Genomic DNA, 15084 nt, shown 5'->3' on the forward strand with positions numbered 1-15084 from the left:
GTATGGCCCGACTTCATCTTGAAGCTTTAACTTCAAAGTCCGTCTTGAAAATCTCCGTGGGAGGCACCATTTTCTTCAAATAGAATAAGCTATAATTAAAACTAATTACAACTATTTGATGGTACGCAGACCATATTTGAATTGAAAAACAACTTTGGTACTTTAGACCAATTACATTCAAATTAATGGTACGCAGACCATATTTTCTATCCTATTTGGGCCATACTAGTCACTTCATAACCTGCAAAACAGTACATATACAATATATACCATTCACCCATTCATTATCATGAATGGCCCACATAGCTGGTTAGTAAAACACATTATGCATCACGTAAACATTTGCAGCAATTAATCAAGGGCACCAATAATCTACCAATTATTCAGTCCTTATTAATTCTAATCAAGTTGTTTTAACCTTAAGGATTTGTAGACCTAATCAAGAGTTTATGACTAAAAGGGCTCCCACTTAAACCAATAAATTCATATGCTTTACTAATTTTAAACATAAAAATGTATTTCTAGTCTAACCGGAAACATACAAATTTAATTAAAATTTAAAGCTCATATAAATTTATAATTGAATCCAAAAAGTTTAATTTAATTTCAGTCGTATTTAAATTAATTCATGATTTTAATTTTAGTAAAATAATTAGAATAAATAAAATTTATTATAATTACAATATTCAAAATTAAAATCCAAGAAAATAATTAAAATTATTAATTTTAAAATTAATTAAAATTACGTAAACTGAAAATTTCAAATTAAAATTTCAAAACGATCCAATCGCAACGCAACAACCCCACGCAACGCACGCCCATGGGCCACACGCACACAGCCATCGCTGGCCATGTGCGCGCAGCCCATGCGCTGCGTCGCATCGCTGCTGCTGCTCTCCTTCGCAAGGCATCACGCGAGCTGGTGCTCGCTGCGCTCGCTCGCCAGCGATCGCTTCATGCGAGCCAGCGCTCGCTGCGTGCGCTCGCCAGCGCTCGCTTTATGCGGGCCATTGCTCGCTGCGCGCGCTTGCCAGCGCTCGATCCTGCGAGCCTCGCTTGCTGCGCAAGGCATCGACGCTGGGCGTAGCACTCGTGGCACGCGAGCTTGCGCTCGCTGTGCGCGAGGCTCCGCACGCTTGCGCGAGGCAGTGCGCGCTGTGGCGCAGCTCGCTTGCTGCCCACACGCGACTGCTGTGCCTTGCTTTCGCCCTCGCCCATTCGTCCATTGCTCACAGCCCACGACACAAGGCAGGGCTGCTGCCTTGTGCTCGTGCACCATGGCCTTGCTCATTGCGTTCGTGCCGCATGGGCGACGAGCTCCCTTGCTCGTCGTCACATGCCCGCACTATACAACACCCCTTAAGGGTAACACGTAGCGTCCATTGCTTTGTGCGTGCAAGTTATATAAGCGAATCGCATAAAATTTTAAAATTTATATTCAAAATTAATGACAAATTAATAATTAATATTAATTTCATAATTTTAGGGCGAAAAATCGAAAATTTATTATTCAATTGATTTCCGATTAACATGGATTCAAGTCTAGGTCATAAAAATTTAAAATTTAACATAAATTTACAATTTTTATGGTGGTTTTTAATCATAGGTATCTAATTAAATTATAACTAATTATGAAAATCAAATTAATTCCAAATTATTCCAATTTTCAACAAATTAATCATAATTACAAATTAGATTGCATAATTAACAAGGCTAGGCTTTCAAACTTGTTAAACATATACAGTAGGTCAATCAAAAATTCAAGATTTATCAAGAAGAATCGCAAATATTTAATTTAACATCTTAAATTTACGAAATTTTGCATTCGAAAAACTAAAACCTCCGAAAAGTCATAGTTAGGCTTCGAATTTGAGAATTTTGGGTTCGGCCGAAAAATAAAATTTTTGTCAAAAGTTTAGAATGCCTTTTACATGCGGAATTGACACAAAAATCACTCGATTTGGATGAGTAACGAAGAAACTGCCGAAAAACTGCGTACGTATAATTAAATAAACGCAATTTGCAATTAATTAACAATTACGAAAATTAATCACCCCTTTTAATTCTTGCAAATTTGTAATATTTAACCATGTTCATGCAATTTAGATTATGAAAATAATAAGAGGCTCTGATACCACTGTTAGGTTATGATACATATGACAATTCATAAATCATGCGGAAAAACCATAAAGCCAGGAAAGCATATTATTTACACATAATCATTTAGCATAGTTTAGATGCATACTCTTTGTTGCGTGCCTTCCCTAGCTGCGCCCGAACCGAACAAGAACAAGTCTTTAGGACTCCAAGTGTCGTCCTTCCGTAGATAGTCCACAGCACGTCCGGATCCGCCTTAAGATTGACCAACTAGAATCGCCCTTAAGGTACTTAGAATTTTCGGCACTTTATAGGCAATTGTATGACTGAATTTTGCTCTCAAAAACTCACTTTGAATACTTGAATACTCTATATAAATATGTGACCCTAGGCACCTATTTATAGAGTTATGGAAAAGGATTTGGAATCCTATTAGGATACTAATTTATTTAATTATAATCCTACTAGGACTCTAATTAAATAAACTAAATCTTTTAGGATTAGATTTAATCATATGACAAATCCCGGTAGCCTTAGGATTCGAGTAACACACTTCGAGTGATACGCTAGCACCGCAGGCAGGCCTTGCGGCCCACGCACAGCGCCAGCCCACTCGTCGCAGCCCCGTGCGCGCGCCAAGGCCATTGCTGGGCCTGGCCTTGCGCTGGACCGGGCGTGGCTTGGCAGCGTGTTTTTGGGCGCTTGGGCTTGCTGAGCGTAGGCCTGGCTTCGTGCTGGGCCTTCGTCTAGCAAGTCTCGTCCGATGCTAATTCGTACGACGCGCTTCCGATTAAATTCCCGATTCCGGAATTTATTTCCGATACGAACAATATTTAATATTTCCGATTCCGGAATTAATTTCCGTTTCGAACAAATATTTAATATTTCCGTTTCCGGAATTATTTTCCGATTCCGATAATATTTCCGATTCTGACAATATTTCCGTTTCCGGCAATATTTCCGATTCCGGCAATATTTCCATTTCCGATAATATTTTCCGATACGTACCATGTTTCCGTTTCCGACAACATCTACGACTTGGATAATATTTATATTTCCGATACGATCCATATTTCCGTTTCCGGCAATATCATCGTTTCCGGAGTATTCATTTCTTGCCTGTGACGATCTCAGCTCCCACTGAAACCAAGATCCGTCGATTCCGAATATCCATAGATGGAGTATTTAATGCCATTAAATACTTGATCCGTTTACGTACTATTTGTGTGACCCTACGGGTTCAATCAAGAGTAAGCTGTGGATTAATATCATTAATTCCACTTGAACTGAAGCGACCTCTAGCTAGGCATTCAGCTCACTTGATCTCACTGAATTATTAACTTGTTAATTAATACTGAACCGCATTTATTAGACTTAACATTGAATGCATACTTGGACCAAGGACATTATTTCCTTCATCCCAGCCTCACCGCCACACAAACATTATTTTTATCTATATCTAACATATCGTACATTGGCTTCGGAAAGTGCAAGCACTCTACAACCTGCCTCAGAAGAGGCTGGAAAGGAATACGGATTTGTGCGGGTGGCACAACCATAACCTGTGATGGAAAAGAGCTAATTTCAGGGGATCTTAGGGACATAAGCAGGCAAATAGTCTGATACTGGGCACATATATGGTTAGGCATACCGAGCAAAGCAAGAAGAACAAGAACTCGCTATTAGACTAAAAATTAGGATTGTAGATGACCATGCAAAATGAGCAAGGCAATTAACTTGTTAGCCCACTCTACAAATTCTCCACAGGCAGCAACAAAAACCAAAACACTAAAATGCTGGCTAACCACCCCAGCGCAAACCTAGACTTAACAATGGACACTTTTTTATATTGGGGTGGAAGTGTATGGTAAACATAAAGGGTGGAAACCTTGCTGGCCTCACAACTATTAGCTGTGTTTACGTGTTGTCAGTTAGCACCAATTGAAAAGGGTGGGTCGCTTCCAAATGACTTAGGTTCTCGTTAACTCTTGTAGGCAGTTACACTATAGGCCACAGTCTGATTCAAGCAAGCACACTATAGGTAATTATTCAGTCAAGCAGACTATAGGGAGACAGTGACTCCGTCAGCCATACTTAGTTATAGTATTAGGATTCGATTGATATTGAGCCATTCTGTATGTTGGGGGATCTTAGTGGCACTGTATATCCAGGGGCATCTGAACTCTCTTTAGTGTGTAAACCTTAAACACTACCAGCAAACACATAATACACGACAATCCATCTATATTACGACTACACATCAAAAGAATAAAAACAGTGTTCGAGTTCCACCAATACTAACAGATTGGTACCCCGAATCACTACGTAGTGATTAGTGCGTTACCGCTAGAAATTACAATGCTATGTTAACTGCTACCCAATTGTCCCATTTCAGTATTTTATCACAACAAGCCAAAGCAACATATATAATAAGGTCAATGAACAAAACATCACCATACACATGGACGCACACCTAGGGCTTACACTATAAGCATAAAAGACTAAGGATAGAGTGCGGTTGAAGGGTTGACTACCTCTAATGTTGTGACCCAAACATTACAGGGAAAAAGAGAAAACTTCTACGGAAATGAGTGCTTTGGTAACCCGCAAGAGAGTAAATAAACCAGCAGGCAATGGCATAACATGCATATGCATACAACTAAGCCACAAAAACACGATCTATCCAAACCAACGTTGCCTTTATTGCAAACTAGGACAAAAAAAAACTATAATTACCAGCACAATGAAGAGCAGGCAGAATAGTTAGGACATGACCTAACGCACCCAAGAGGCAAAGCAAGGATAGCCGCAAACACTAAGAATCAAACTTAGCTATGATACTTGTAACACCTTTCCTGCCTATGCAACAACAGACAAGAACAAAGCACCAATTAGTTGTTCGCAAATGAAAGCAGGGCCCAAAAATGCAAAACTTAGAGAGTAACAAACGACTGTTTTTAATGCATACACACCAATTTACGTAAAATATGCATCTAACTACTCTAGCAGGTATATACCAAGCAACAACTGGATAAAACATGAATAATTCAAAAAACTGGAAACAGAGGCACGTGTTCGTTTCAAACTACACGGCTAGAAATTAGCATTAGAGTACAGTTATGCATAAACAAAATAATTCTATATTGTGTGTGTGCGCACACACGCACACACACACACAAGTGACATGGCAGCAGTGCAGCAAAAGGAAACACGACGACCTAGCCAATACAAAGACCAAGAAACAAGGCAACTTGTTACATCATTGAACCTCTAAATTCAGGCACGTTACCAATAAAGATGGCAAACTGAAACAGGGATTTCAGTGCATAAATATCTCAATATTTCATTAGAGCTTAGGGATATGACTACATAACTATCTTAATGCATAATGATCTTCATCTTGTATTATATAGAAACGTGTGTTAACTCAAACAATGACACCCTAGAAGAACAGACAATAAATCTACAAGTATGTGTACGGATTATACAAAAGAACACTGAACAAATGAACAAAAAACGGATGTTATTTTAAAAAAACACCAGCAAAGGACCAAGAAGTGCACATTCAGTAATCACCATTACATGTCCATAGGTCGTAGGAGGATTTTCGTTAAGGGTAAACAAAGTTTCTGGTAGATCATATGTCATGGGATACGAAATAGGGAGATTACATTAGATTAGACAACAAATGGCCATTGAGAAGCAACATTACAACTACTCTAATTATGTGAGTTAACATGAACACATATCTAATCTTAACCTTGTTAGTAGTAAAAAGGAGCAAAGCTAACTGCACTACCTTTCCAAACAAAGAAAAAGAAATGGTGAAGCAAAACCCTAAAAAGGAAAGATAACCCCCCTCCCCTTATATATAACTGTGTAGTTTTGGAAACCAGCAGCTCTAGAAATGCAATTTTTAAAAAAGGTAAAATTGAAAAAAGGACAACTCATAAAGCCCTTTGACACACGACCACAAAAACACAGCCGCAAAAAAAGGGATATGTATAAAAGAAATTGATAAAAAAAAGGCAGCATGGTTTGATTTTGAGTAAGGGGAAGGTTGTACTATCCCAGGAAAATGGGAATGTGCACAAGCTGAACCAAAAAAACAGGGTTGTCTTAGAAATCTAATTAAGGAGATAAAACACCACAGTTAACACTCCAGGCTATGAATTAACATGTAATCAAGAGGATTAATGGAAGAACCAAAAATTTACAGAAAGAGGATTAATGCACCACAACCAACAATTTACAGATGCAATCGATTAAGGGGATAAAATACCATAGTTAACACTCCAGGCTATGAATGAACATGTAATCAAGAGAATTAACGGAAGAAACAACAATTCACAGAAAGAGGATTAATGCACCACAATCAACAATTTACAGATGCAATAAGAAAAGAGCTAAATGACAAAAAAAAAACCCACAAATTACTGCAACACACTCAACAATTTACAGATGCAATCGAAAAAAAACTAAATGGCAAAAGAATCTAAAAAATTAATGGATGATACGGATACATCATACCTGTTAACAACCTATCAAGCTGTTAATCAAGCCTCCATCCTAACCAGTAACCAAAGGCAAAAAGCTTTCAAGCATGTGGAAAGGAATGAACTATTTACCAATTGCATGATCACTTAGGAATTAGGGTTTGCCTAATTCGTCGGATAAGCAATTCAATGCTTCCCACAGGCCGGAAGAGTTCCGATAGTCGTAGAAGAATACCACCGCCGCACAAGAGCAAACGAACTGCGAATAAGTAGAGAGCTGGATCAAAGGGAGCAAGGCGAAGAAGAAGAAACAGGCGGAGAAGGTGAGGCAAAAGGGAAAACAGAGGAGAGAGAAAGAAACAAAAGGGAACCGCCAGAAATGAAAATGAGGAAATAGAAAAAGGGAATTTTTTTTTGGAAATATGCAAGCACCAAGGTTTGAACCGTGGTTGATTGAGCAAGCATGATAGAGCTCTCAAAGGGAAGGAATGCAATTTTTTTTTCTCAATACACTATTGTTAAACATAGTGTTTTAAGTTCATGCATCTTAAAGGTTTGGGATTTAACAATGTAAAAATGAAATTAAGCGGGAAATGAGAATAAAAATAATTAGAAACCCCTCAAAAAATTAGAAAAGCTTCTCTTTCTCTGTCCTTGGAACTTGCAGTCATAGAAGAGCTCCGAAGAGGTGCAAAATGGCGAAAGAAGAGGAGAGAGAACAGAACCAGCTAAATTGGAGGAAAGAAGTCGACAACAACTGCAAACGTCTTCAATCTTATCTCTTCGGCGCCGATATCGCTTTGAAGAATAACGATTACTCTTCCGCGCAACTCCTCAGCCTTCGCCTCCTTGGTTTTCTCGAATCTCGCTCTCAAAACGAAGACGACGCCTCCTTTCTTCATCCTATTCGACGCGACGCCTTGTCGAAGCTTGCCGCCGCTCGCCATGAACTCACTCCCATTTCCGACCGGTGACACTCTCTCTCTTTATGCATCTATGTATATATATATATATATATATATATTGTTCGCTTGAAGTCCTTCTTAATTTCTAGTTTCTGAGGAATTTTTCTGGATTTTGGTTATTTTTGGTATGACGATGATTGCGAAGTGGAGCTGAATAGCCAAATAATTTCGTTATCTGAAAATTTCGACGGAAATTCGTATATAAGCGTTAATTTTAGTTTGGTTTTGTTGTTGATTATAATTGGTTACAGCGTTTTGTTATCGAATTGAGCTACAATTCGAACTAAATTTGTTATCTCGCATTTTTTTTTGGAAAAAACGTGTTAGGTTTTTTTTTAATTGGATGAATTCTTTTGATGTTAGTTGTTGTTTTAGGAGTTGAATTTACTGTAGAATGATAATTGCGAACAACATTTCAGTCATACTTGCAGATAAAACTGAAATCATTTTCAATTTCATTGATTGGAGTTCTTTTGTGGTGCTTGATTCCAAAATAAATATACTTAATTATCCTTTACTCAGAACTTTGAAGAACATCATGCCATTGATAATTAGAGTTGAAGCTTCAACATAATGTTATTGTTCAGGCTTAAAAAGGGACAATAAGACGTATACTGTAATGCGATTTCGTTAGTTGGAGAAGTTCCGTGGTGCTGATACCACATCCCAGCTTTGGAACTTGGACCATCAGTAGAATTTATATGTATAAGCCTACAAATTTGGCACACATAAACTGGATTAAGTTCTTGAAATTGGTTGTTAGGGTTATCTTGCTTTTGAACTTCTGAAAAACTGTGGATCGAGACAGGTGCATTAGATTCTCCAAGAATTAGCTAGGAAAAAACAATTCTTCATCTTGTGTAATTCTCTGTGAACAAAAAATAGGTTTATTGATTTCTTTCCTCGGTATATCAGCTACTTGTAATTATTTATAATATTATCTATGTGTATATCAGCTACTTGTATCTGTTTTCCTGTAGGAAATTGTGTTTCATCTATGCAGTATTGATTTATATGTGCCTTCTATGCGACAGCCAAGCATTTGAAGCAGCAGGCTTACCTCCTGGAAAAATATTCTCCATGAACACAGACATTGACAAGATCAAGCAGTCAAAATATTTCCGTGTCCCTATTCAGCAGTCTTCCAAAGGAAATACAGGTGGATTGGTATGTGTCATTATTTATGGTCTTGAAAATTTTCTACTTCTAGTGACTCGCATGTGATTGTTAGTTTGGGTTTTCTAATACTCATATTTCCTTATTTGAAATATGAATAGCTACGTCTCAATTAGTCTCATTATGTCAATCATATACCTCTTGTTGGAGAGGGGGGCAATTGATGTTATATAAGCACCTCAATAGATCACGAAGATCACAACTGATTGATTTTGACTAGTGTAGTTTGGATCTTTTTAATTCTGCGACTGTCCTAGTAATCTGTGCTCATTGTTTGGCTTCTTGGCCAGTATGGAGCAGGACTTTCGATTTAAGTGCTCTTCTTTATCTACGCCATGTGCAGGGAGGCCTAGAGGACATGCATGGGAGAATGACCAGGAAGACCTCCACAACCACTGTTGAGGCTGACTTGTCGTCTTGGCATGGGAACAACATGACGGGCAGAAATAATGTTCGTGAAAAAGGTTCCCTAACGTCCAAAAATAATGCCTTTAATGACTGCGTCATTTTGGAAAAGGCATGTGCAGCAAACAATCATACCAGAGATCATTCTGTGTTTGCACATGCTGAAGAAGAAGAAAGATCACTTGGAAATAATTTGGGGGTAAAGCGTACTCACATGGAAACAAGGAATCCGAGAAATGAATGCACCGGATCACCTCTGAGCAACAAGGAACCCAACAGAGAAGTCTCTGGGAATGCATTTGTGACTGCTAGAGCAAAATTGGTAAGGCCAAATGCATCTACATCTTGATAGTAGTTGGCTGCACTTGAATGCCAAGGGCTAGCCGGTTAGTCTGTGGCATTAGCCTGTTGATGAGCATTACAGAAGGGACTTGTAAGCTTAGGCATTGCACTAAATGGTCTCCTTTATGTTTTTTGTATGGTGCAACTAGTAATTCCGATATCAAACTGCATCCATAAAGTATCAGAAGCTTGGGACTTGTTCAACTTCCCAATTATTTTCTTGAAATTTATCTCCTCTTTTCCTATGGCAGGAAATGGATGTAAAGCAAAAGAAAGGATTGGGGGGTTCGCCAAGCTGTTCTGCCTCCCCCCTTAGTGACTACAATTCCTGCAGCCGGGGTTATAGTGGAAAATCATATGGTGTATCGCGCCGTGGAGTACGTGGTAATTTTATTCCTCCAATCAGATCCAATGGTAGCAACACCGGAAATTTGACAGCAAGAATTGGTGCCAAGTGCGATGATTCTGCGGAGGACTCAACCAGGAAATGGTATGTCCTTTAGTTCACCAATGTATTACCAAACTTAGGTTGATAACAAACCTTTTGTAGTTTACTGCTTTATTTTTTGTCTGGACAATAGCTTCACAAATTACTCATTTGATAGAAGTTTATTCTTCCCAATAACCCTTTTAAAGTTTTAAGAAAAGATCCTGGAATTGTTCTTCCTTTCTATCTGGCTTTGTAAAAGTGACACCTTGTTACTCTTCTTTGAGTCATCATCCTGAAGCTGAAACATGCTTTTAATTTGCTCCTTTTATCATTTTCTTGTCAGCATAATGCTCCTTAAGAGCTAGTTTTAGCCTTTAGGTACACTCTTGATCATTCTTTCCCTATGCTATGTTATAATTGCAGAAAGTATCTAAGTGGTTGTTTGGCTGACAATCTGACATAGAACTACACAGAAAGTTGTACATCTTGGGAAGTAGAAAATTGTGGTATTGTTTGGTTAAAGAAGAGAAACAGATGATGAGAAGTTCTTCAGACAAAATTATAAATATTACACAATGTTATTTACCTAGTCTGCTAGTCCTCTCTAGATAAGTCTACTTCTCATGGTCAACCAAACATCCATTTATATGCCCAACCAAACAGCTCTGTAGTGGAACTTCCCACAGTCTACTTTCTGAGGTCAACTAAACTGCTTGAAGGATGATCAGGTCTCCTAACAGCTCATTAATTTTTTCCTAGTTTGGAATTGCTGTGTGGTCCTGACGGGGAGCTTCCGGAGAAGCTGAGGAATTTGGAGCCTCGTCTCATTGAGCATGTTAGCAATGAGATCATGGATCGAGATCCCAATGTTCGCTGGGATGACATTGGTAATTTGCAGTATTTGTTATTTGCAAATATGCAATGCAACTTTTTGTTAATACGTCAGCACTCATTGTTTTCTTTTTGCAGCTGGGTTAGAGCATGCCAAGAAATGTGTAACGGAGATGGTGGTGTGGCCTCTATTGCGTCCTGACATTTTCAAAGGATGTCGTGCTCCAGGAAGAGGTCTTCTGCTCTTTGGTCCACCCGTGAGTACAACAGCTCTTTAATTCCAACGCTTAAGACTACAAGAGGAACTGTTTCATAAATTTTGTCTCATCCATTTATTTCAGGGAACTGGTAAGACAATGATAGGGAAGGCTATAGCTGGAGAGGCTAAAGCGACATTTTTCTATATATCTGCCAGTTCACTGACTAGCAAGTGGGTAAGTTTGAGGACTTGGTCCACATATTTCTACCGAGATAATTCTGTTTTATGTTAGCTACTTTGCTGCTTGCTTAATGTAAGGGTCATGTTCGTATAACCAGTAAGTTTTCCAGGTTAATAATTATGTTGCAGAGTGCAGACTCCATTTTTGTTGTCCATTTCATCCCTCCATTAACTTTAAAGAATACTTCTCTGATAAACCTAAAATCAATATTAATGTGGAACTTCACTTGATCATCTTTAAACAATGGCTTTTACATTCTGTTTTCTTTTTTTCAAAAGAAAAAAGAAACATAAACCTGCTTGCTAACGCGCTTAAGCCCTGAAGCTCGAAGTTCTAGGGCAAAACGCTTAATTAGGTTTGAGCGAAGCTCTTGTGATTAAGCGCGCCAAAGCGCACTTAAGCGCATGAAGCCTGCGAAGCGCAAAAAGCGTGCTTTTTGGCGCTTCATTGATTTTTTTTTTAATACTTTACGTTAGAGAGCTTTTTTTCATATGTTGTTATTGTGTTTTGGACCACTCCTTGAGTCCCTGTTAATCCTTAACAATAGAAAGTAGACCAAGAGTCCAAAAGAAAAGGAAAAAGAAGAAAAGAAGAAGACAACAGTTACAACTGCCGACCCTAGCTTCTGGATAAACACTATGTTATATGCTTTATTTTTGTCAAAACAAAGAGTAATATATATTTGGAAGCAAATCTGATGTTTATATATTTTGTGGTTATTTTAGTAAGATATATATGCATAATAGTAAAAAAACCTTTATTCTTAAAAAGTGCGCTTCACTTCGATGAAGCGCGCGCCTTGCACTTGCGCTTTGCGTTTAAGCTCTAGGACTCATATCGCTTTAGTGCGCTTTGCGCTTTAGTATACAATATAAATTTCTTGAATCATGGAGGCATGTCCAGCTATTTCTTGTTTTTCAGTGACTTTTCCTTCCGTTAAGTAGTTATTTAATACGAACTATGGATTACTAATATGACCAAGGGAACGCTTGGATAAGGGGTAAAGATTTATGGGGATACTAAGAGAAAATGAAGAGAGGGAATATTGGTGGTGGTAGTGGATAAGGGAGGAGGAAAGGGGTGAGGGAATGGCTATCCCTTCAAAATACCCCCAAACGAGGTTAATAGACCAATCATTTCCACATCCCTCCTATTCTTTCAAGCACCACTAGCCCCACCCATTTTCCTTCGTTTTATTTTCTTTTGTGGATCCCCCTAATACATTTTTCCCAATCCAAGCATGCCAGTTTTCTTTAATCTATGGGTATATTCAGAACCGAAAAGCTGAAAACTGGCATGTGACACATTTAGAGTTTTTTAACCTTGGCGTGTTGGTAAATGCAGATCGGGGAAGGTGAAAAGCTAGTGAGGGCTCTTTTTGGAGTTGCCAGTTGCCGTCAACCAGCTGTTATTTTCGTTGATGAAATTGATTCCCTTCTGTCGCAGGTAATGCTGGTCCCTGAACTTTTGCTTTAGAGAAAAGGGCTTTGTTATCCTTATTGCTTCTTTATGGGCTTGACTGCACATTCAAATATTTGCCTCAGTGTATGCAATTCTTGAGATTTTAAATTTATTAAGAGCGTGGCCACGTGTATAAATTATTAAGAAGATAAATGTGTCAGTTCCTGCACGAATCATACTTTCTCCATTGTGAAAAGGCCTACAGAATTTTTTATGTTATGACAGCGCAAATCAGAAGGTGAGCATGAAGCAAGTAGGAGACTCAAGACACAGTTTCTCATTGAGATGGAAGGCTTTGACAGTGGGAGTGAACAAATTTTGCTAATAGGTGACTTGCTCTTTCTTTTCTGTCAGAGATTAAATTGACTGTTGATGCTCTTTTAATGTCCATGCTGCCCCATTAGGTTAAGTAATAGAAATGGAATAAATTGATAAGGCTTACTATGATTTTAAAATTTGCATAAAAAATATCAGGTCTTACAGCAAAAGATGTTTAACTTCCATGATTCTCTTGTAAAATTTTGACTTCCCCAATCTATTATATTATCCATGCTGGTGTCTTTGCTGACGCTAACTTGGCTGCACTTGAATGCCAAGGGCTAGCCGGTTAGACTGTGGCATTAGCCTGTTGATGAGCATTACAGAAGGGACTTGTAAGCTTAGGCATTGCACTAAATGGTCTCCTTTATGTTTTTTGTATGGTGCAACTAGTAATTCCGATATCAAATATGTATATTATTATGCAGGAGCTACTAATAGGCCTCAGGAACTTGATGAAGCGGCGAGGAGGCGACTTACAAAACGATTGTACATACCACTCCCTTCAGCAGGTCAGCATCTCTGTTTGCTGCCTGAAATTCGAGTTCAGTGACAGTATTTTTATTTTTTATTTTTTTTAACAGCTTAACTAACTATTTTTGGTAAACAGAAGCAAGAGCCTGGATAGTACGAAATCTCCTGGAAAAAGATGGATTGTTTAGACTCTCGAAGGAGGATATGGACATAATCTGCAAATTGACTGAAGGTTCTTAGCCTATACACTATCTACGGACCTTAGGATGACACGTTTGTGGGCTTGAACTGTTTGTTTTCACCATTTATATCTCATCCCTCATCTCAGGCTACTCTGGATCTGACATGAAAAATCTTGTAAAAGACGCCTCCATGGGTCCACTTAGAGATGCTTTGAGGCAGGGCATGGAAATTACAAAGTTGGACAAAGAGGCAATGAGGCCAGTAAATAGACAGGCAAGCAAGCCATACTTATTACTTGAAATAGCATATACACTATTAATGTCACCTTTTATAAATTTTACCAGCTAAGTAAGTCCTTGCTCTGCCCAACTTTTGTAGGATTTTAAAGATGCATTGCAGGAGGTGAGGCCGTCGGTTTCTCCTAATGAACTTGGTGCATTTGAAAATTGGAACAAACAGTTTGGAAGCTTGGCAATGTAATACGAATCAGGATTCAAGGTAAGTTGAGAAATGTCACAGAATCCGACATTCAGTGATTTTTGAGCTTCAGATCTTCAGTTTAATGACTTAATCCTGAACTTCTCTCCTTCTCCCTTCCAGAAAGAAATTTCTATATTGCTGACTGCTGCAGTGTATTTCAAGAAGAGAAACATGGAGGGTTAAAGGACATATTGTTGGAGGTTTGTCGGAGTCGAAATTGTAGCACAATTTGTAGGTAAGTGCTTTTAGTACACAAACCCAAAGCTTGCGAGTTTCTGTCTCTGCATATTCATTGTTTACTACCACACGGTTGACTGGAATGCATAGATACAACCAAAACAAGGAAAGTTGTGCCTCAGTTGGATCCTGCTAAAAAAAAGTCGTAACTTGCAAAAAAGAAAATAATAACTAAAATTTGAAATGTATTTTCTATACATATTTCTGCATTTGAAATTTAGGTGGTGCCTAATTATTCTCCTAGCGGACCTTGTGTAACTTTTTTATTAGAATGTGTTTTCAACCGGTTAAGTCCCCTTCAAACAACCTAACACGGTGCATGTTATTTGGGTCTAGGGTTATCGGTTTGGGGTGATTTTCTGTTCTATTTCCGCATCTGTTTAGAGAGTAAAATATATAAACTCTCCATGTCTTAACCTAGTAAATATGTAATCTGTATTACTCAAGATCAATAAAGATGTCCTCTCCTTTGTATGTGGACATAGCTAACACATAGTTAACTAATCTCATTAAATTTGGTGTTCGTCATTTACATTCTTAATTTATCTTTCTTGCATTCGTTATAACATATTCTTCCCTTTGTCTGCAGTGCAAATTGGAGGACGTACAACAGCTCTTTTTACCATCCGTCATAATATATGTTCAATCTTTGTTTTAAAACTTTATCAGGGTTGAGTTTGGAGGTTAGCGATCGAGTAGTTAGAGCGGCAAAATTTAGCTGATGTGTTTACTTGTTCAGTCGAGTGAAG

The 15084-nt window shown here is 38.4% G+C and overlaps 1 protein-coding gene across 1 annotated transcript; it reads left to right on the forward strand.

Annotated features, from left to right (window-relative positions):
- Positions 1-7208: 7208 nt before the first annotated feature.
- LOC110783515 (ATPase family AAA domain-containing protein FIGL1) lies at positions 7209-14116 on the forward strand. The gene is made up of 13 exons (XM_021987861.2): positions 7209-7563; positions 8593-8725; positions 9078-9461; positions 9733-9971; positions 10671-10798; positions 10881-10999; positions 11084-11176; positions 12527-12628; positions 12869-12971; positions 13390-13473; positions 13572-13667; positions 13764-13891; positions 13997-14116. The coding sequence occupies exons 1-13, from the start codon at positions 7289-7291 to the stop codon at positions 14096-14098; spliced, it is 1986 nt and encodes a 661-aa protein (XP_021843553.1). The 5' UTR covers positions 7209-7288; the 3' UTR covers positions 14099-14116.
- The last annotated feature ends 968 nt before the right edge of the window (positions 14117-15084 follow it).

This window comes from Spinacia oleracea, chromosome 3 (assembly GCF_020520425.1).
Source record: "Spinacia oleracea cultivar Varoflay chromosome 3, BTI_SOV_V1, whole genome shotgun sequence".
NCBI classification, from domain to species: Eukaryota; Viridiplantae; Streptophyta; class Magnoliopsida; order Caryophyllales; family Amaranthaceae; genus Spinacia; species Spinacia oleracea.